The 22,324-nt window shown below is 48.5% G+C and overlaps 2 protein-coding genes across 4 annotated transcripts in view; one reads left to right on the top strand and one right to left on the bottom strand.

Annotated features, from left to right (window-relative positions):
• LOC147096453 (nuclear factor 7, ovary-like) overlaps window positions 1-22,324 on the bottom strand; it is a 145,382-nt gene that overhangs the window by 12,265 nt on the left and 110,793 nt on the right. The window contains exon 3 of one of the 3 annotated variants that reach the window (XM_085975249.1): window positions 21,083-21,212. The exons of the other annotated variants lie outside the window; for them this stretch is intronic. Coding sequence (XP_085831375.1) covers window positions 21,083-21,212 — 130 coding nt within the window. The remainder of the gene's footprint in view (window positions 1-21,082; window positions 21,213-22,324) is intronic. 3 annotated transcript variants of the gene reach the window in all.
• Window positions 8,049-13,306, top strand: LOC147096455 (uncharacterized). The gene has a single exon (XM_085975234.1). The coding sequence runs from the start codon at window positions 10,879-10,881 to the stop codon at window positions 12,757-12,759; it is 1,881 nt and encodes a 626-aa protein (XP_085831360.1). The 5' UTR covers window positions 8,049-10,878; the 3' UTR covers window positions 12,760-13,306.

Raw genomic sequence — 22,324 nt, 5'->3', positions numbered from 1 at the left:
GCGCGATCCCCGCTCGCGAGTGCCGGCAAATGAGCCCGGCACCAAGGAGAAGTGCCGGGCTCTCGGGAAACAGCCGGCAATGCCGCGGGGGGGGTGGTTAGGAGGCCGGGGACGGAGGTGCTGGCAGGCGGCCGCCGAAAAAGCGGCCGCCCCGCACCTCCACCGTAACTTGCGCCGCTGCCGGCACAGTAAGGCCCCGTGAACCGGGCGCGGGTAGCGAACGGCGCAACTGCGGCGTTCGCTACCAAATATCGTGAACGGGGCACAAATGGGGCGCTGCGCACACTGATGACGTCATCGGTGTGCGCAGCGCAACAGGCTGACGCCACCATTAGCGCCCCTCCTGAATATCGCGGGAGGCGCAGCCAGTGGCGCTACAGCCACTGACTGCCTCTTTAGGCGCTAACAGGTGGCGCTACCACCCAATTTCTCCCCCAATATGTTTTAGTGGTGTTGATTGAGGGATTGTTATTGGCCAGGGCACCGGGGAGAGCTCCCCCCCACCCCACGATGATCTTCGAAATAGTGCCATGGGATCTTTTATGTCGAGCTGAGAGAGCAGACGGGGCCTCGGTTTAACGTCTCATCCAAAAGACGGCACCTCCGACAGTGCAGCACTCACTCAGCACTGCACTGGGACTGCCAGCCCAGATTATAGCCCTGTCTCTCTCTCGCTCTCTCTGCTTCAATGTTTATCTAATTTCCTTGCAAAGATGCATTGATCTCTGTCTCAACAACTCATTCTGGTGAAACATTCCACTCTCCCTGTGTTCCTTCTGAACACTTTACTCACTCTGGTCGTGACAATTTTATGTTGATGATGCATCACTGGCTCCCAAATGAAGGAATATAGTCGTTCTCTATTCGCGCTGTCAAAAGAACATAAGAAATAGGAGCAGGAGTCGGCCATTTGGCCCTTCGAGCCTGCTCCGCCATTCAATAAGATCATGGCTGACCTTCTACCTCAACTCCACTTTGCTGCACTATCCCCATATCCCTTGATTCCCTTAATATTCAAAAATCTATCGAACTCTGTCTTTAATATTCTCAACGACTGAGCCTCCACAGCCCTCTGGGGTAGAGAATTCCAAAGATTCACCAGCCTCTGAGTGAAGAAATTCCTCCTCATCTCAGTCCTAAATGTACGACCCCTTATCCTGAGACTGTGGCCCCTGGTTCTAGACTCCCCAGCCAGGAGAAACATCCTCCCTGCATCTACCCTGTCATGTCCTGTAAGAATTGTGTATGTTTCAATGAGATCACCTCTCATTCTTCGAAACTCTGGAGAATATAGGCCCAGTCTACTCAATCTCTCCTCATGGGACAATCCCCCCATCCCAGGAATCAGTCTGGTGAACCTTTGTTGCACTCCCTCTACGGCATGAATATCCTTCCTTTGGTAAGGAGACCAAAACTGTACACAATACTCCAGGTGTGGCCTCACTAGGGCCCTATATAATTGCAGTAAGATGTCTTTACTCTTATACTGAAATCCTCTTGTAATAATGGCCAACATACCATTTGTTTTCCTAATTGCCTGCTGTACCTGCATGTTAACTTTCAATGATTCGTGTACAAGGACACCCAGGTCCCTCTCAACACTAACATTTCCCAATCTCTCACCATTTAAAAATATACTGCATTTCTACTTTTCCTACCAAAGTGGATAACTTCACATTTCTCCACATTATATTCCATTTGCCATGTTCATGCCCACTCACTTAGCCTGTCTATATCCACTTGAAGCCTCCTTGCATCCTCCTCAGAAACCCTTCATCTATTTAAGAAATTCAACTAAATCACCCCTTAGGCGCTCTGCTCCAGTTGAAATATTTCATGCTTTCCTCGTGTCTACAGGATTCCACCCCAGGCAATATCTTAGAGAGCGGACAGTAAAGATTCACCATGGCTGTAGTGGCTTGTCATAGAATGCTACAGCACTGAAGGAGGAGATTCGGCCCATCGTTCCTGTACCGTGCCTTGTGTCTAATGAATGATCTAAAACTGAACAATGAATTCTAACCGTGTCCCAACCATTGCTTCGTACATACCACGTTACTCTTTTATTCTGTATTCCTTTAAAAAAAATTACAAATGCAACACTTTACTGAGGTGTTATGGTTTAATCTATTTGCACTAACTTTCAACAATTATTATTGGATCCCCTGGGACTCTATCCATTTACCAATATTCAGCCTCTTCTCATTAGGCTTATGCTCTCATTCAATTTTTTCCTCCCAAACTGTATTACATCACACTTCTCCACATTAAATTGCACCTGCCTCCTGTATGATGCTAGACTGTCTATGTACTTCTGAGTTTTCTGCTGTTTGTCAATTTCCACACATTTGTATCATCAGCAAATTTCGCTATCGTAATTGGTCTGCCCATGCACAAATCGTCTATATATGCCGAGAACAACGGTGACCCATGCACTGACTCCTGGGGTTAACACTACCAACCTTACTGCTAACGCGAGCAACACCTCAGAATGTTAACTCTTGGCTTATTGATGGCCAACCCACTTTCTATCCGCGCCACGACATTTCCTCATATACATTGCGCCTGAAACTGATAACCCGCCCACGGTGAAATGCCTTCTGCAATGCCTCAGAACAGGAAAAAAACTGCATCGACTTTACTCAGTTGTCGAATGCATTGACAAAAAAATAATAATTCTATTTACATACTGTCTTTCACGACCTTCTTCTTCTTAGGCAGTCCCTCGGAACCGAGGATGCCTTGCATCCACATTAAAAATGAGTTCGCAGGTGACTGATGAGTCCAATACGGGACCTACAGTCACAGGTGGGGCAGACGGCGGTTGAAGGGGCGGGTGGGTGGGGTGCTTGGGTTGATGTGCACTCCTTGCGCTGCCTGCGCTTGGCTTCCGCTTGCTCGCGGTGAAGAGACTCGAGGTGTTCGGCGCCTTCCCGGATACTTCTCCACTTTGTGCGGTCTTGGGCCAGGGATTCCCAGGTGTCGGTGGGGATGTTACACTTTTTCAAGGAGGCTTTGAGGGTGTCCTTGAAACGTTTCCTCTGCCCACCTGGGGCTCTCTTGCTGTGTCGGAGCTCCGAGTAGAGCGCTTGTTTTGGGAGTCTCGTATCGGGCATGCGGACGATGTGACCCGTCCATCGGAGCTGATCGAGCGTGGTCAAAGTTTCGATGCTGGGGATGTTGGCCTGAGCAAGAACACTGACGTTGGTGCGCCTATCCTGCCAATGGATTTGCAGGATCTTGCGGAGGCAGCGTTGGTGGTACCTCTCCAGTGCGTTGAGGTGCCTGCTGTACATGGTCCATGTCTCTGAGGCATACAGCAGGGCGGGTATCACTGCTGCCCTGTAGACCATGAGCTTAGTGCCGGGTTTGAGGTCCTGGTCTTCAAACACTCTCTTCCTCAGGCGACCGTGTGGTAGCTGGTGTGCAACGGCCACCCCACATTAAAAGAATTCACGCACAGGCATCTTCCATCTTCCACGACCACAACACGCTTCACAGCCAATGTAGTATTTTTGAAGTGTAGTCACGGTAGCAATGTCAGTAAAACGTGGCAGCCAATCTGTGCACAGCAAAGCCCAGAAACAGCATTGAGACACATGACAAGACAGTGTGGACCAAAACACCAGCAGAGCCTCTTTGCCGATCTTCGAATGGTCCCATGGGTCATTTACGTCCAACTGAGAGGGTTCATTGGATAACGTCTCCTGTCAATCAAGTGTCTGCCCAGATTGTCTGCTCAAGTACCTGGAGTGGGCCTTGAACCCACGACCTTCTGATAGAGACCAGAGTGCAAACCACCGAGACAAGGCTGATGTCTTCGGCGCCAAACGAACCTTTCCCATTATTTTCCTTATTCGCTGCAGATTTTTAGCATCAATCACAGGAAGATTTCAAATAATCGCACAATGCAAAACATAATGGCCTAGAAATTCAGTAAGGCGCTGCAAGCTTTGCGCCCAGTTACCGCCTAAAGAGGGCTTCTGCGCCAGTAGAGGAGGTTGCGCTGATATTGAGCTCGGCGGTAATGGCGGCAGTAGCCGGTAGCGCTGCGCCGGCACCGATGACGTCATCGGTGTGCGCAGTGCCCCGTTTCCGCCCCGATGCCGGCCCGACCCCCATATTCAGTTGCCGCCGCCTCCTCCGTGGCGGCCGCTACTAACATCCGGAGACCAGGGCCTTACTGCAGCCTTAGTGGGGCGCATAAAGGTGGAGGTGCGGCCGGCCGGTTTTTCGGCAGCCGCCTGCCCGCACCTCCTTCCCCAGCCTCCTCCACCACCCCCCCCGCGGCATTGCCGGCTGCTTTCCGCGAGCCCGGCACTTCTCCGTGGTGCCGTGCTCATTTGCCGGCACAATCCAGCGGCAATCTCCCCGTTGCAGGCACCTCCACCTTAAGAGAAGGAGGAGGCCTGCAGTACCGCAGCCTGCCGCACCGCATCGGGTGGTGCAGCGGCACCTAGAGCGCTGAAATTCAGTTTCAGCGCCCCAAGCGGGGGCGGGCACACCCTGGAATAGCGCCCGGTTCCGACTTGGGGCGCAAAAAGTGAATATCTGACGGTCGCAAATGGCTCCGCGCCCAGCGCTAACTTTTGGGCGCTAGCCAGCTGGCGGGGCCATAGTGAATTTCTAGGCCAATATCCCAGAAGTATAATACTGCGGATGCTGGAAATCTGAAATAAAAACAGAAAATGCTGGAAATACTCAGCGGGTCAGGCAGCATCCGTGGAGAGAGGAACAGAGTTAACGTTACAGCTGCCCCTTTCCCTGCCCCTGCACTTGCTTAAAAACCTGTTCCATCACCAGCGTTTTTCCAGTTCTGACGAAGGGTCATCGACCTGAAACGTTAACTCTGTTTCTCTCTCCACAGATGCTGCCTGAACTGCTGAGTATTTCCAGCATTTTCTGTTTTTATTTCATAATATCCCAGAAAATTGATTCCCATCTAGCAGTGGAAACTAGAAGCTCTTCGGTGGCAATAGATTTATAAACTGAACATCTTTGATGTGTGTTTATAGATATATTAGATATGCATCTGTATCAGTATGTTACATATAACTGCATTAATATCCGACTTCTATCTATCTCCAGTATGTCCCATGGTGTGGTACCAAGTTCCACAGGACAGAGAGGGTCCGTTACCATCACAGCTGAATCCACTATATAGAGGCGGCGAAGGGCAGTGAGTGATGCTGGTAGAGGAGAACCCACACTTGTAAGGGAGAGGTGTCCTAGGGATGGTGATTGGAAATTCTCCAGTGATTCTGGCTTCGATTGCTAAACAGTACTCCCTGTGCAGTTCCTGCAAGACTGGGATCGGCTTTAGAGTTATAGGGGGAGAAATTCGGTTGTTAGCGCCACCGATTAGCGCCTAAAGAGGCTGAGAAGTAGGGCGCTAGCCAATTTCTGGCCGGGTGCAGGGAGCCTAGCGCCTCGCCCCATATTGAGCATGCATTTAGCGCCGGCGCTAAATCTTAGCGCCCGCTCACGGGCGCAGGCAGATTATGACGTCATTTGAGTGTGCAACGCCTTTTGGGCACCCCGGACCGGAAATTCAGTGGCGCCCCCCTCCGTAGCGCCTGGCGCTAATAAGGACAGCTCACCTGGAACCTTCCCCAGTCGCTCTCGGGCTGGAGGGGCGAGACTCTAACATTCAATGGCATTACCATCGCTGAATCCCCCACTATCAACATCCTGGTGAGAATACCAAGGTCAAGGAAATAGAAACCAGAAACTGCGAAGGCAGCAAGAAGTAAAATAAAAAGGCTAAACTGATCTTTGGCTGCTAATATGGCTGGCGCCCACAAATGTCACACCTTGCTGTTAGGAACAATATAAGTCAGTGTGCAGAAGTTATACAGACAATAGGCGATCAGAAAACGCATTACCATGATTGCAAACGCATTACCATAATGTTTAGGTGATCATGAGCACATTACCAGGATATTTACTTAACTGTAACCCATTCAGTTAAATGTGACTTCTTTATTTCAAACTGCCAGGCCAGGAAATCAAATTAAATGTATACATGCACAGCTCAGGATTGGCTCAGAATGTACGATGTGTTAATGTCTTCTCAAATGCAAGTATAATAATGTAGCACACTGTAGGACAAACTGCTTGCTCTGTTGGGTTCGTCAGACTCTTGCAGGAGTCGGTGCCGACATTTCAGAGTAAGACTCCGCGGATAATAAATCGTTTGAATTCTCCAGTTGTTCGACTCAGTGTTTACTGAACCAGACTGAGGGTAAAAGAATCCGTTCTATCATTTGGTGTCAGAAGTGGGATCTCAACGGACAGTCACCGAGAGTTCGCGAACTAAGAGTTGAATCGTCTCGGACATGGAGAGAGGAAATGGGCCCCCGATGTGAGTAATTTTTGTACTGCCTCGGTTTTCCTCCGATTCCGCCAGTCTGACGACGAGTCGGCCAATCGCTAACTCCCGTGTGGTGTCCCGCCGAGATCCAGGTCAGTCTGGCGAATACTGGAAGGGATAGGTGATTAGGTCAGTGATCGGATATCACTGAGGGTCAGTGATCGGATATCGCTGAGGGTCAGTGATCAGATATCACTGAGGGTCAGTATACGTACTGAGGGAATAACTAGGAACTGTGTAAACTTAGAAATAAGCACTTGTGTCAGGTAACGCGTCGACCTCGTATCTCACTTGGCCCGCCTAGGCTCTGAACAAGTTTAAAACACGACTGTGTAAAGTTCACAAGGGGACTAAGATGGGCAACTGTTTAGATACCACGACTGAATTGGGTAGCGCCTTACAGACCCTTTGTGAACAACATCCTGACAAAGCAAAGCAACTTAGACAGTTGTCGGGAGGATTAAATAAGACATTAGGAAGTGATCAATGGCCACTAGGAGGAACTAAGAATCTAGATGCCGCTAAAAAGGCTCAAGAACTAATTTGGAAAAGTAACAGGGGTACCACAGCCAAAGAACTAATTGCCCTATGGAGACAGTACTGCCAGGAACTGAAAGAAACTTCCTTGTTAGCAAGTTGGCAGGATAATGCCTTAAAATTAGGAATAGCACTTACAGGGGGAGGGGTAGTCAAATCAGTAGAGGTATTGAAAAAGGAATGCGCTCATGAGAAACGCTCAAAACAGGAGCCTGAAAAGACCATGAGCGAGCCTGGAAAGGCTGATAAGAGTGGATTATGTAATCCAATGGTTGGCCTTGCCTTGACAGAGGGAAATGGTGATGATGATTTGGACGAATGGAATCACAGGGCTCAGGTTGTTCCCCACGCTCCCCCCTGTACGTTAACATTTATCCCCCAGTGGCACCCGCACCAGCTGCACAAACCCCCGCGCCGACACCTCAAGTATCTGCCAGTGCCGTTTCCCCGCCGCCGTCAGTCACGGTTCAAGTAAATAATCCCCCGCCGGTCCAGATGGGGGACCAACAACCGGGTCCCCAGTATACCGACCCTGTTGCCTTTTACACCCGACTCAGGACTAAGAATAATCGGCCCCCGACGACACCCTCCCCACCCCAACCCAGTCCATCAAGGTCACGAAAACGGAGAAATCAAAGGCAGATGATTCAAAGTCAGAGACTAGAGAGTCAGAGCCAGAGTACCCTCAAGGCTTTAAGGTCCTTTTTAGAGTGCCGGGACCATAGTGACATTGACAGTGGAGATTCAGGAGACGACTGGTCATCCCTGGAATCAGAATCTGATGTCGAGAGACCCGCCAGACATAAACCGACACCCCGGCAGTTGCCGGTGAGACAAATGCCTAACCCTGCCTTTAACGCGAATATTCCAGTGGCCGCCGATAACCCCTGAACCATAGGTATCTTCTACCCCTGGAAACCTAACGAGATAATGGCTATCTTAGCCGGGATGCCAGATAGGAAGAAATCCCCCACCTTGTTTGTAGAATTCCTCCGGACTACTATACTCGTCTATAATGCTGAATCAAGAGACTTATGGGCGTTAGTACAGCAGATCTTGAATCCCGCCGAACATGCAAGGTTTTTGGTTAACCTAGGCTTTGAGGATCATGCCACATTAGAGGCTCAACACGCACAGAGTGCTGCTCGTGAACGTGCCATACTCACTGCTTTAACCACCACCCTGCAGAAGCCCATTGATATATCCAAGGTGTTGGATACTAAACCACGAAAGGGCGAGGGAGCAGAGGAATTCCTAGAGAGATTCTCTGAGGTATATCGGAGTCAGTCAGGAGATGCTAATTACCGGAACGGAGCAAACTCGCCGCAATACTGTGCTATCCTGATAAATTGTCTACCAACCTCGGTGTCTGAAGCAATTAAGACTAACAATATGGACTGGTCAGAGAATAGTCCCAGCCAGATGGCCAGGGCAGTGAAATATTATTGGAAAGAGAGTAAGAGTCAGGAGAGTCAGCCCCAGGTCAAGGTCAAGACTGAGTACGTGATAAAAAGGAAGAGCCAAAGCCCACCCAAGATGTGATAGAATATCAGACGGAGCCCCAGTACTGCGTCCCAGGGTGGGTTGATAGACAAGGGTACAGAGATACCAGCCATCCCAACGGACCAACCGTCCCTAATTATGGCCCACCCTACGCTCCCCCAAGACAAAATTTCGGCGATAGAGGAAGAGGAGGGAGGCAAGCAGGGTCAGATACCTGTTTTAATCGTGGCCAGCAAGGCCATTGGAGCAGGGAATGTCCCTCCCGAAGACAAGGAAGAGGGGGCCACATGCAAGGACAACAGGGAGGTTGGCAGGGAAATCGGGGACGAGGAAGATATACAGACTTCTCCCAGAATAATCCGTTTCCCCAGTACTGACTAGCCAACCTCGTGGCGAACGGGTTCCAGTCGGACAAGGAGCCCACAAAGCCTGTCCGGATTCCAAGGACAAGTGTGCCAGTACCCGATATCAGAACCAGTTGAAGTAACATTTCGAAATGAGTCTGTAAAACACCAATTCGTAATCACAGATGGGCTGGATTGCAATCTCATGGCCAGAGACCTGTTATGCGCATTTCAATTAAGAAGCATTGTACTACTATCAACCCAGCATGTTTTCTCACAGAACCACCCCTCGAACAAACAGACCCAGGACATGATTGTCTATTTTTAATCAAGGAAGATACCTCCGTCAGGGAGGATCTATCTGATGCCCCAATGCAGAGTCCTGACACAACCATGTATGTAGATGGAAGTGCGTCCGTCAGTCCCCTTGGGAAAAGACTTTCTGGATATGCAATCGTAGATCAGGACAGTAATACTTTGGAGTCTGCCGCCTTTGAACTTCCGTATTCCGCCCAACAAGCAGAACTGTTCGCATTAATACGAGCTTGTATCTTAGGGAAGGACTTAAAGGTTAATGTTTATACAGACTCGAGATATGCCTTCGGAGTGGTTCATGATTTCGGACAATTATGGAAAAACAGAGGGTTCCTAACCTCTGCAGGAACACAGATATCCCATCAGAAATTAGTATCTGATTTGCTACAAGCCCTCATGCTACCAAAACAGATCTCCGTGATAAAGTGCTCCGCACACACAGCAGGACAAACCCCAGTAGATATAGGGAATAGATGCGCTGACCAGGGAGCTAGGGAAGCGTCCCAGGAACAACGAGTGGTTGTGCCTAGAATGATGAGCCAGACTAAAAGCTCAAATAAAAGCAAGTCTCCCTCGGAAAAGCCAATGCCAACCATCCAAGACGTCATTAAGTTACAGGAGGACGCTCCTGACCGTGATAAGGGACTGTGGAAACAGCTCGGTTGTACATATGATTGTGTGTCTAAATTATGGGTCACCCCTGCCGAGCAAACTTGTATGTCAGATGAGCTAGCATTATGGGTTATTGAATGTATACACTTTGCAACTCATTGTGGTGCCAGAGCAACTAGTGAGACGTTATTAGCTACACGGTGGCATCCTAGATTACAAGCTCTGGCTCAAGGTATTAGCAGTCGCTGCCTCATTTGTCAGCAGCATAACCCGGGAAAAGGCATACCTTGTGAAATGGGTAAGACGCCGTTACCCACGGGTCCCTTTGAGACCCTCCAGATGGACTACATTGAGTTAGAAAGGTGTCAGTGTTATAAATATGTACTGGTTATTGTTGATGTATTTAGTAAGTGGATTGAGGCCTACCCGACTACGGATAACAAAGTCTCCACTGTTGTAAAAGTTTTAATGAGAGAAATTATTCCCAGGTACGGAATTCCAAACCGATTAAGTTCAGACAACGGCCCTCACTTCGTGGGTCAGGTAACCAAGGAATTCTGCGCTCAAATGGGCATCCAACAGCAGCTACATTGTGCTTACAGGCCACAGGCCGCCGGACTGGTCGAACGGGCTAATCAGACCTTGAAAAATAAACTTGCCAAATTACAGGCCGAGACGGGAACTACATGGCTCAAATTACTCCCCGTGGCCTTGTTCCAAATACGTACTACCCCGGCTGGTGCAGCAAGGTTAAGCCCTGCTGAAATTATATATGGCAGACCTCTCAAAACCCCGTGGAACCAGGAAGTCCCAAAGACTGTCCACTTTCACCACATGACGGCAGAAATGACTAACTATATTTTGTCGTTAACCAGGGCATTGAAAAGTTTGCACTCCCGGGTACGCGCTGCCTACATCGACCTCCCTCCTATAGTCAGTCCGTCCCAGGTCGAGCCCGGAGCGTATGTATTAATCAAGAATTGGACACGAAAAGGATTGGAACCTCGTTGGGAAGGACCCTATCAAGTCCTACTCACCACCCCAACTGCTGCCAAAGTAGAGGGAAAGAGTGCTTGGGTTCACCTCCACCACTGTAAAATTGTCAGTAATGCTATGCCTGAAACTTAAAGAATGCTAAACCTCTCTTGCTTCCAAGAAATCTCTCCCTAAACAGACGTGCCGCGCCGACCAGCCATGCAGACGTCGCTGTGGATCCTCTCCATCAGTGTCCTGATCACCCTTGGAATAACTCAACAGCCCAGAAGGAGGACATGCCGGCGGAACCAGCCCAAGCGGGTACACCACCTATGCCACGGAGACGTGCTTCGGTGCAATGACGATAACCCAGGCGGGTTCGGGAAATGGAACGTGAGCAACTGGGACACCTACATTGGGCTTATTAGACAGCCCCACCGCTCGCTAATGCTGAGAAACGAACACAGAGGAACATTGCCATGCTATTGGACCGAGTGCAAATTTGATTACGTCTGTCGACGCCAGGTGACCAAGTCTGTTACTGCAGGACCATGCAACAGAACTACCGATACCAAAGGACAAAGCTGTTATCCGAAGTCCAACCAGGAAAGGAAAAGAAATGGACTGCCCCCTATGAGCAGCTTCGACTATTCGAGGGTAGAAGGTACCCTCACAAAGAGACGTAAACGAGATCTCCAACACACTTTCCCTGAAGAAACCCCGACGGGCAACCTATTCCTCCAGACTCACGCAGCCCTATACTCACCAGAGTCAATTGTTTGTTATCCGCCCCTGATATCTGTTGAGGGGGTGTTTGCCCCAACCCCGGTTATTGTTCCCCCGGACTTTCTTTTAAATGCTCACCTTCTCCCTCCCACAACCAATATAACAATACCCTATACCTTAACCCCGCCCGCCAATTGCCTGAAACTAAGCAGGAACCCTGGTGGCTATGAGAATTGTTGGAATGGGATGGGCTATGGTTGTAGGTCAGTATGGGTTAAGCAGAACTACACCTGCTTGGTGACACGCTGCCTCCACCATCAGTGTACGATAGGACCAGACACCGGTAGCTGCACATGTGAGCAATCCGTATGTGTGTCAATAACCGAAGGAGTACAAGTTTTATGTGGAGAAGGGGATGGGACAACTCTGAAGGTAGGGGGAGAAACCTTTATGCTAGTAAAAATAGCTAATACCCAGCCTACTGAGACTCGTGAGATCCAAGGTTTTGACTATTTCCTTCCCCCGAGCCATTTAAGCACAAGGCAGAAACACGTATCCGTGATATATACCAAACCAGGCTACTTTTTCTTGAGCCAAGGAAGAGCTACTAATTACATGGTAATAGATACCGCTCCCCGGACGGTAGCCATCGCTACCTTAACCCCTACCACAGTACCCTGCCCCTCCCAATGGACATCCCACCGAAAAATAGTAGTCAGGGCAGCCTCGAAAGAGTTTTGCTCCAAGTGGAAAGATCTTGAATCCCTAGGAGAACACGGAACCTCTATAGGATATGGATTTGCTGGCCTGTTCTCTATAGGCTATATTGGAGCCTATCTGGCCGCCAATAACCGGAACTACCTTATCTGTGGCCTCACCATCCTGGGTAATGCTACCATGGGGGCCCTCGACGCAGTTACTAAAGAATTGTCGGAACTCAGGTTATTCACTATGCAAAACAGATATGCCCTAGACTACCTGCTGGCCCGAGAAGGTGGTGTCTGTGCAATAGTAAAAGGTAAATGCCTTATGGGAGTCCGAGACCAGACAGAGAACATCACCCGCTTTATCACTAAGATAAGGGAACAAATGGATAATATGAAGGAAGCAAGTAACTGGGGAGATTGGGGATTTGGAGGATGGTATGACTGGTTGATAAATATGGCTATGTACCTAGTAGTTGCAATCGCCTGTATTTTTATTGGACTAGCAATCATGAAATGTGTGCTAGGAAGAATGCAGCTAGCTTTGGAGAAAATAGGTAGCCCAAAGATGTTAATGGTAAGACTGACCAATGAATGTGAAATGAAGGAAGTAAAGTACGATGATAATAAAGAATTTGATCGACTGAATAAAATAGACGTAACCGAATAACGGTTGGTTATCATAGAATGATAAAAGGAGGGAATGAGAATACCAAGGTCAAGGAAATAGAAACCAGAAACTGCGAAGGCAGCAAGAAGTAAAATAAAAAGGCTAAACTGATCTTTGGCTGCTAATATGGCTGGCGCCCACAAATGTCACACCTTGCTGTTAGGAACAATATAAGTCAGTGTGCAGAAGTTATACAGACAATAGGCGATCAGAAAACGCATTACCATGATTGCAAACGCATTACCATAATGTTTAGGTGATCATGAGCACATTACCAGGATATTTACTTAACTGTAACCCATTCAGTTAAATGTGACTTCTTTATTTCAAACTGCCAGGCCAGGAAATCAAATTAAATGTATACGTGCACAGCTCAGGATTGGCTCAGAATGTACGATGTGTTAATGTCTTCTCAAATGCAAGTATAATAATGTAGCACACGGTATGGCAAATTGCTTGCTCTGTTGGGTTCGTCAGACTCTTGCAGGAGTCGGTGCCGACATTTCAGAGTAAGACTCCGCGGATAATAAATCGTTTGAATTCTCCAGTTGTTCGACTCAGTGTTTACTGAACCAGACTGAGGGTAAAAGAATCCGTTCTAACACTGGGGGTTACCATTGATCAGAAACTGAACTGGACCAGCCATATAAATACTGTGGCTACAAGAGCAGGCCAGAGGCTGGGAATTCTGCGGCGAGTGTCTCACCTCCTGACTCCCCAAAGCCTTTCCACCATCCACAAGGCACAAGTCAGGAGTGTGATGGAATACTCTCCACTTGCCTGGATGAGTGCAGCTCCAACAACACTCAAGAAGCTCGAAACCATTCAGGATAAAGCAGCCCGCTTGATTGGCACTCCATCCACCACCTTCAACATTCAGTCCCTCCACCACCGGCGCACTGTGGCTGCAGTGTGTACCATCCACAAGATGCACTGCAGCAACTCGCCAAAGCTCCTTCAACAGCACCTTCCAAACCCGTGACCTCTACCACTTAGAAGGACAAGGGCAGCAGACGCATGGGAACATCACCACCTACAAGTTCCCCTCCAAGCCACACACCATTCTGACTTGGACCTGTATCGCCGTTCCTTCACTGTCGCTGGGCCAAAATCCTGGAACTCCCTTCCTAACAGCATTGTGGGTGTACCTACACCATATGGACTGCAGCGGTTCAAGAAGGCGGCTCACCACCATCTTCTGAAGAGCAATTAGGGATGGGCACTAAATGCAGGTCTAGCCAGCGACGCCCACATCCCATAAATGAATAAAAAAAATTTTTTTTTAATTTAAAGGGGACTGGTGTGGTTTAAAAGCGGCAGCCATTTCTGGAGCACAACTTCTTCGAGAGTTACAAAGAGTTGCTGAGCTGCACACAGAGACATTTGACCACTGAGCCAGCGCAGGCAGAGGAACTTCAGCCTTCTGACCATCGCCTTGCTGTTGGTGAGTATTCACAATGGGAAAACTTCCTGTGGGCACTTATTATGGGGGCTACATTGGAGGGGAACGTCCTGCTGCTGAATCATCTGGAAAGGGCACTGAGACGCAGGGAGAAGGGGGCGGGCATGGCCAGACGGAGGAGGGCCAACAGACGTCGTCACACCAGACCTTACGCTGGCAGGGTTTTCCGACAGCAGTTTTCCTACATGAACATGTCGGAGGAGCCGTGTATCAGAAGGCTGTGCTTTAGAAAGGAGGTGGTGACTGAGCTGTGCCACCTGCTTCAGCCAGATCTGCAGCCTCAGATAAGGTGCAGGACATCTCTGTCGGTGGCTGTGAAGATGACTGTTGCCCTGAACTTCTGCGCGAGCGGCTCTTCTCAGGCTGCAACTGGGGAAAGAGCCAGCATCTCGCAGTTTGCGGTGCATTGTTGCATCCGTCAAGTGACTGATGCCCTGTTTAAAAGGAGGCAGCAGTACATCTCCTTCACAATGACCCCGGACAAGCAGGGGGAGTGTGCAGAGGGCTTCGCAGCAATAGCGGACTTCCCCATGGTGCAGGGTGCCATTGACTGCACGCACGTGGCTTTGCGGGCGCCTGTATTCAATCCGGAGGAGTTCCGCAACCGCAAGGGGTTCCATTCCTTGAATGTCCAGCTGGTCTGTGACCACCGACAGCTGATCCTCGCAGTGAATGCGCAGTTCCCAGGCAGCAGCCACGACACCTTCATCCTGCGCCAGACATCTGTTGCAGACCTTTTCGAGGCCCCGACTCACCCAGGAGGCTGGCTTCTCGGGGACAAGGGCTCTCCTCTGTGCCCGTAGCTGATGAGCCGCCCCTTTAAGAGCTGGCCGGCGCCAGTGTGTCTCGGGGAAATTGATTATTGACAGCACGTGCTCTGCGCCCCGCCGCCGTGAAATTGGGTTGCGCTGCCAGGTTAGCGCCTTAAGAGTATCGTGCAGCGCCTGATTTAGCACCGCAATCACCTTCAGGGGCGCTGCGACCCAATATCGCGCTAGGTGGCGCTAAATTGCGCCTGGCGCTAAACTTTGCGCATCGCCAGGACTAGCGCCCCAAACGGGGCTATACCGAATTTCTCCCCCTAGTTATACAGCACAGAAAGAGACCCTTTGGCCCATCATGTCCATGCCGGCCATCAAGCCCTGTCTATTCTAATCCCATTTTCCAGCACTTGGTCCGTAGCCTTGTATGCTATGGCGTTTCAAGTACTCATCTAAATGCTTCTTGAATGTTGTGAGGGTTCCTGCCTCTACCACCCTTTCAGGCAGTGAGTTCCAGATTCCAACCACCCTCTGGGTGAAAAAGTTTTCCCTCAAATCCACTCTAAACCTCCTGCCCCTTACCTTGAAACTATGCCCCCTGGTTATTGACCCCTCTACTAAGGGGAAAAGTTCCTTTCTATCAACCATATCTATGCCCCTCATAATTTTGTACACCTCAATCAGGTCCCCCCTCAGCCTTCTCTGCTCTAAGGAAAACAACCCCGGCCTGTCCAGTCGCTCTTCATAGCTGAAGCGCTGCAGCCCAGGTACCATCCTGGTGAATCTCCTCTGCACCCTCTCCAATGCAATCACATTCCTCTTATAGTGTGGCACCCAAAACTGCACACAGTATACCAGCTGTGGCATAATTAGCGTTTTGTACAGCTCCATCATAACCTCCCTGCTCTTATATTCGCTGAAGGCAAGTATCCCATATGCCTTTTTAACCACCTTATCTACCTGTTCTGCTGCCTTCAGGGATCTATGTACATGCACACCAAGGTCCCTCTGATCCTCTGTCCTTCCTAGGGTCCTACCATTCATTGTGTATTCCCTTGCCTTGTTAGTCCTCCCAAAATACATCACCTCACACTTTTCAGGGTTAAATTCCATTTGCCACTGTTCTGCCCATCTAGCCATCCCGTCTATATCGTCCTGTACCCGGAGGCTTCCCTCCTCGCTATTTACCACTCCACCAATTTTCGTGTCACCTGCGAACTTACTGATCACACCTCCTACATTCACATCGAAATCATGAATGTGCACTACAAACAGGAAAGGACCCAGCACTGATCCCTGCGGTACACCACTGGACACAGGCTTCCAGTCACAAAAACAACCTTCGACCATCACCCCCTGTCTCCTGCCACTAAGCCAATTTTGGATCCAATGTGCCAAATTGCCCTGGATCCCATGGGCTCTTACCTTCTTGACCAGTCTCCCATGTGGGACTTTGTCAAAAGCCTTACTGAAGTCCATGTAGACTACATCAACTGCACTACCCTCATCCACACACCTATTCACCCCCTCGCAAAATTCAATCAAATTGGTTAGACATGATCTCTCCCTGACAAAGCCATGCTGATTATCCCTGATTAATCCCAGCCTCTCCAAGTGGAGACTAATTCTGCCCCCTCAGAATTTTTTTCCAATCATTTCCGTACCACTGATGTTAGGCTCACTGGCCTGTAATTCCCTGGTTTATCCCTAATACCCTTCTTGAACAATGGTACTCGTTAGCTGTTCTCCAGTCCTCTGGCACCTCCTCTGCCTATCTAACCATCCCGTCTATATCATCCTGTACCCTGAGGCTTCCCTCCTCGCTATTTACCACTCCACCAATTTTCGTGTCACCTGCGAACTTACTGATCACACCTCCTACATTCATATCGAAATCATGAATGTACACTACAAACAGGAAAGGACCCAGCACCGATCCCTGCGGTACAGCATTGGACACAGGCTTCCATTCACAAAAACAACCTCCCCTGTGGCCAAAGAATTTCTGAACATTTGTCAGAGCCCCTGCAATCTCCTCCCTTGCTTCACACAGCAGCCTGGGATACATCCCGTCCGGGCCTGGGGATTTATCCAATTTTAAGCCCGCTAAAACCGCTAGTACTTCCTCCCTCTCAATACTAATTTGTTCAAGTATATCACAATCGCCCTACCTGATTTCTATGCCTACATCGTCCTTCTCCATAGTGAACACAGATGCAAAATATTCATTTAAAACCTCACCTACATCTTCCGGCTCTACACACAGATTGCCACTTTGGTCCCTAATGGGTCCTACTCTTTCCCTGGTTATCCTCTTGCCCTTGATATACTTATAAAACACCTTGGGATTTTCCTTTATTTTGCCCGCCAGTGTTTTTTCATGCCCCCTCTTCGCTCTCCTAATTTCCTTTTTAAGTACCCCCCTGCACTTTCTATACTCCTCTAGGGCTTCCACTGTTTTTAGTCCTTTGTATCTGCCAAATGCCTCCCATTTTTCCCTAATCCATTCTTGTATATCCCTTGATATCCAGGGTTCACTGGGCTTGTTGGTCCCACCCTTGACCGTTACAGGATCATGTTGGCGTTGTACTCTCTCTATTTCCTTTCTGAAAGACTCCCACTGCTCTGATGTGGATTTTCCTACAAGTCGCTGATCCCAGTCCGCTTTGGCCAGATCCTGCCTTATCATATTAAAATCGGCCTTCCCCCAATTTAGAACCTTTATTTCCAGTCCATCTTTGTCCTTTACCATGACTACCTTAAATCTCACCGAATTATGATCACTGTCACCAAAATGCTCTCCTACTGACACATCTACCACTTGCCCGGCTACATTCCCTAGAATTAGGTCCAGTACTGCCCCCTCTCTTGTAGGACTTTCTACATGCTGGCTCAAAAAGCTCTCCTGGATGCACTTTAAGAATTCCGCACCCTCTAAGCCTTTTACACTCTGACTATCCCAGTTAATATTGGGGAAGTTGAAATCCCCTACTATTATTACTGTATTTTTTCTACACTTCTCTGAGATTTGCCTACATGGCTGTTCCTCTATCTCCCCCTGACTGTTTGGGGGCCTATAGTACACTCCCAGCAAAGTGCCTGCTCCCTTTTTGTTTTTATGTTCTACCCATATGGCCTCATTAGAGGAAACTGCTGAGATATGATCCCTCCTTATAGCAGTAATTGACTCCTTTATTAATATTGCAACACCCCCTCCTCTTTTACACCCCCCTCTGTCTCGCCTGAAGATTCTATACCCCGGAATATTGAGCTGCCAGTCCTGCCCCTCCCTCAACCATGTCTCTGTGATAGCAACAATATCATACTCCAATGTGTTCTTCAACACCTTCAATTCATCTGCTTTACTCGCAAGACTCCTTGCATTAAAATAAATGCTATCCAGCCTTGCCCTACTCCCTTGTGCCATTACATATTTGCTCTGCCTTCCAAGCTGACTTGTTTTTTCCTCTATATTTGGCTGTACATCACCCCCTACTATAGCTCCACTCCGTATCCCATCCCCCTGCCAAGTTAGTTTAAACCCCCCCCAACAGTACTAGCAAACCTCCCCGCAAGGATATTGGTCCCGTTCCGGTTCAGGTGCAACCCGTCCGACTTGTACAGGTCCCACCTGCCCCAGAAGCAAACCCAGTGATCCAGGAAACTAAAGCCCTTCCTCCTGCACCAACTCTTTAGTCACGCATTCATCTGCTCTATCCTGCTATTCCTATACTCACTAGCACGTGGCACCGGGAGTAATTCAGAGATTACAACCTTTGAGGTCCTGCTTTTTAATCTGCTACCTAGCTCCCTAAATTCTTGTTGCAGGACCTCATCCCTCTTCCTACCCATGTTGTTGGTCCCAATGTGAACCATGACCTCTGACTGTTCACCCTCCCCCTTTAGCTCCAGAAGTTATAACCAGTTTGTTGGATTTGTGTGATGTCAACTGGTCATGTTATTAACTGGACACTGGGATATCGGGAAAAATAGGGACATTGGCAAAGGAGGAACTGGCGCAAATCAATATCTCTAAGGATATGGTGTTAAGGAAGCTAAAGGGATTGAAGGTGGACAAATCCCCAGGGCCCGATAACATGCATCCTAGGGTACTGAAGGAGGTGGCCCTAGAGATAGCGGATGCACTAAGGATGATTTTTCAGAATTCATTAGACTCGGGAACAGTGCCGATGGATTGGAGGGTAGCTAACGTTACCCCACTATTCAAAAAGGGGGGTAGGGAAAAAGCAGGTAATTACAGACCTGTAAGCCTTACATCAGTTGTGGGCAAAATGCTGGAGTCCATCATTAAGGATGAAATAGCGGAGCACTTAGCAAATGGGGACAGGATAGGACAGAGTCAACATGGATTTACAAAGGGTAAATCGTGCTTGACTAATCTATTGGAATTTTTTGAGGGAGTAACTGGTAGAATAGATGGGGGAGAGCCAGTAGATGTGGTGTACCTGGACTTCCAAAAGGCCTTCGATAAGGTCCCACATAAAAGATTAGCATGGAAAATTGAGGCTCATGGGATAAAGGGGAAAGTTTTGGCGTGGATAGGGAACTGGCTGTCAGATAGAAAACAGAGAGTTGGAATAAACGGCTCATTTTCTGAATGGCAGGCAGTAACAAGTGGGGTACCACAGGGATCTGTCCTGGGCCCCCAGCTGTTCACAATTTACATTAATGACCTGGATCAGGGAGTCGGATGCAGCATTTCCAAATTTGCAGACGACACTAAACTAGGAGGGGGGGTGGGCTCAGAGGAAGAGACCAGGAAGCTCCAGAGCGATTTGGACAGACTGGGCGATTGGGCGGATAAATGGCAGATGCACTATAATGTGGACAAGTGCGAAGTTATCCACCTTGGGTGCAGGAACGGGAGGGCAAATTATTATTTAAATGGCAATAGATTGGGAGAGGGGGAAGTACAGAGAGACCTGGGTGTTCTTGTACACCAGTCACTGAAGGCGAGCATGCAGGTGCAACAGGCGGTCAAGAAGGCAAACGGTATGCTGGCCTTCATAGCAAAAGGGTTAGAATACAGGAACAGGGATACCTTGCTGCAGCTGTACAGGGCACTGGTGAGACCACACCTCGAGTACTGTGTACAGTTTTGGTCGCCTCATCTGAGGAAGGATGTTCTTGCCATGGAGGGGGTGCAGCGGCGATTCACCAGGCTGATACCAGGAATGGCGGGAATGACCTATGAGGAGAGACTATGTAGTTTAGGGATGTACACACTGGAGTTTAGAAGATTGAGAGGGGACCTCATAGAAGTGTATAAAATTCTGACAGGTCTAGACAGACTGGATGCAGAAGGAATGTTTCCCTTGGCGGGTGAGAACAGAACTAGAGGACATAATTTAAGGATAAGGGCTAAACCATTTAGGACAGAGATGAGGGGGAATTTCTTCACTCAGAGAGTGGTGAACCTGTGGAACTCATTGCCACAGAGGGCAGTGTACGCCAGCTCATTAAATATATTTAAGAGGGAATTAGATATATTTCTACGGGCAAAAGGGGTTAAGGGTTACGGAGAGAAGGCGGGGACGGGATACTGAATTAAAGGATCAGCCATGATCTCATCGAATGGCGGAGCAGGCACGAAGGGCCGAATGGCCTACTCCTGCTCCTATCTTCTATGTATCTATGTATCTATGTATCTATAACTGTGTTACTTATTTCAAATTTGCCGAATTAAGGTAGTTGTTTAAGAGAGGAATAATTCTTAGAGAATTGTAAAATATGCAAATTCCTCAAGAATCCTTAATTAAACATTTGTATCCTGTATGTTTATTGTGATCTGGCTATTCTCTTGGTGCTTTATCATAATCCCTTAGTCTGGAGGGTTACAACATTGTTCCATGGCAGTAGCAACAAATAAAGTACATCCCTTCATTACAGCACAGTCATCACTGGGAGTGGCGATAGAACAGAGGCACTTACACTGATCTCACAAAGCAGTTTCAAATCCTTTGTGGAGAATATTTTGTGTTTTCTTTTTCTTCCCATTTGTCCAAATACTGTAACTGCATTTCGTTATTTAGATGCATTCACACAATGAACTGAAATAGGGGACACGGAAACTCTTTACCTGGGATGATGCTGCCCCTCATTTCTTTCCAGATTGTGTACTGTAAAGGACCTTTAAATATTCCCAGTGACAGCTCCCCGCTGACCAGTGAACGGAGAACATCATTACTGCTTACATGGGAAACTTCCTCCTAATATAAAACAGAAACACGGATCTGAGTTAACAGTCAGGGCCTGGGAGCAGAAATTCAGAATTCAGCATCACACACTGCAACATGACACCAAGTGTGAAATACTTCAGCTGTGTCAGTGGGAGGAACAGCCCCAAACAAACAGCGGCAGGACCGCGTGACGCGTATGGATTAACACTGGGAAATGAAGTTGGAAAAGTAGTGGTTGGCACTGTTGCCTCACAGCGCCAGGGACCCGGGTTCGAATCCGGCCTCGGGTGACTGTCTGTGTGGAGTTTGCACATTCTCCCCGTGTTTGCGTGGGTTTTCTCCGGGTGCTCCGGTTTCCTCCCACAGTCCAAAGATGTGCGGGTTAGGATGATTGGCTATGATAAATTGACCCTTAGTGTTAGGGGGATTAAATACGTGGGGTTACAGGGATAGGGTGGGATATGTGTTGGTGTAGGGGTTATGGGGATCGGGTGGGATATGTGTCGGTGCAGGCTCGATGGGCCGAAATGGCCTCTATCTGTACTGTGGGGTTTCTGTGATTCTGTGAATTGCACTGTTTTCTTCCTGCTGAAAACGTGGCTTCCATTGAAAATGTATTCATTTATTCCATCGGTTGTAGCATTGCCACAATGGATATTTCCATGGTAAATGTCTTGACTGCATCAATCTGTGGAACAAAGAGTTGGCAGACACGTGGCGAACTGTGGGCGAGAACAATACAGCTAAAAATATAAAATCTGGGTGTGTATTTGCATATTATTGCACGGCCAGTTACTGTTCCCAGGTATGAAGATAACAATTACCAGACACCTAACAGTGATGTTTCACCTTGTAGCAAAGTTAACAGATATGAGGCTGCCTCCAGTAGGTACTCTCATACTCTGGGTTTAGCATAACTGCAAACCTGTGCGAAGTCACATTTAATCATCTTTTATTTATCTTTGCACACCTGGAGAGAAGACTAGGGATAACTGGAGCAGCGTGACTGTTCGACCATTTCGTTCCACAGAAAGTACGTAGGGAAAGAAGAGTTACTTTTAATGTTGTACACAGCAATATGTATTCTCACGAGTTTCACAGAAGACATTTAGGCAAAATGATGGTTTCTGTGCTAAACGGAA

The sequence above is a fragment of the Somniosus microcephalus genome, unplaced genomic scaffold, assembly GCF_052327205.1.
Source record: "Somniosus microcephalus isolate GS21.2 unplaced genomic scaffold, FLI_Smic_1.0 unresolved_chr1, whole genome shotgun sequence".
NCBI classification, from domain to species: domain Eukaryota; kingdom Metazoa; phylum Chordata; class Chondrichthyes; order Squaliformes; family Somniosidae; genus Somniosus; species Somniosus microcephalus.
This window is presented reverse-complemented; position numbering and strand designations above follow the sequence as displayed.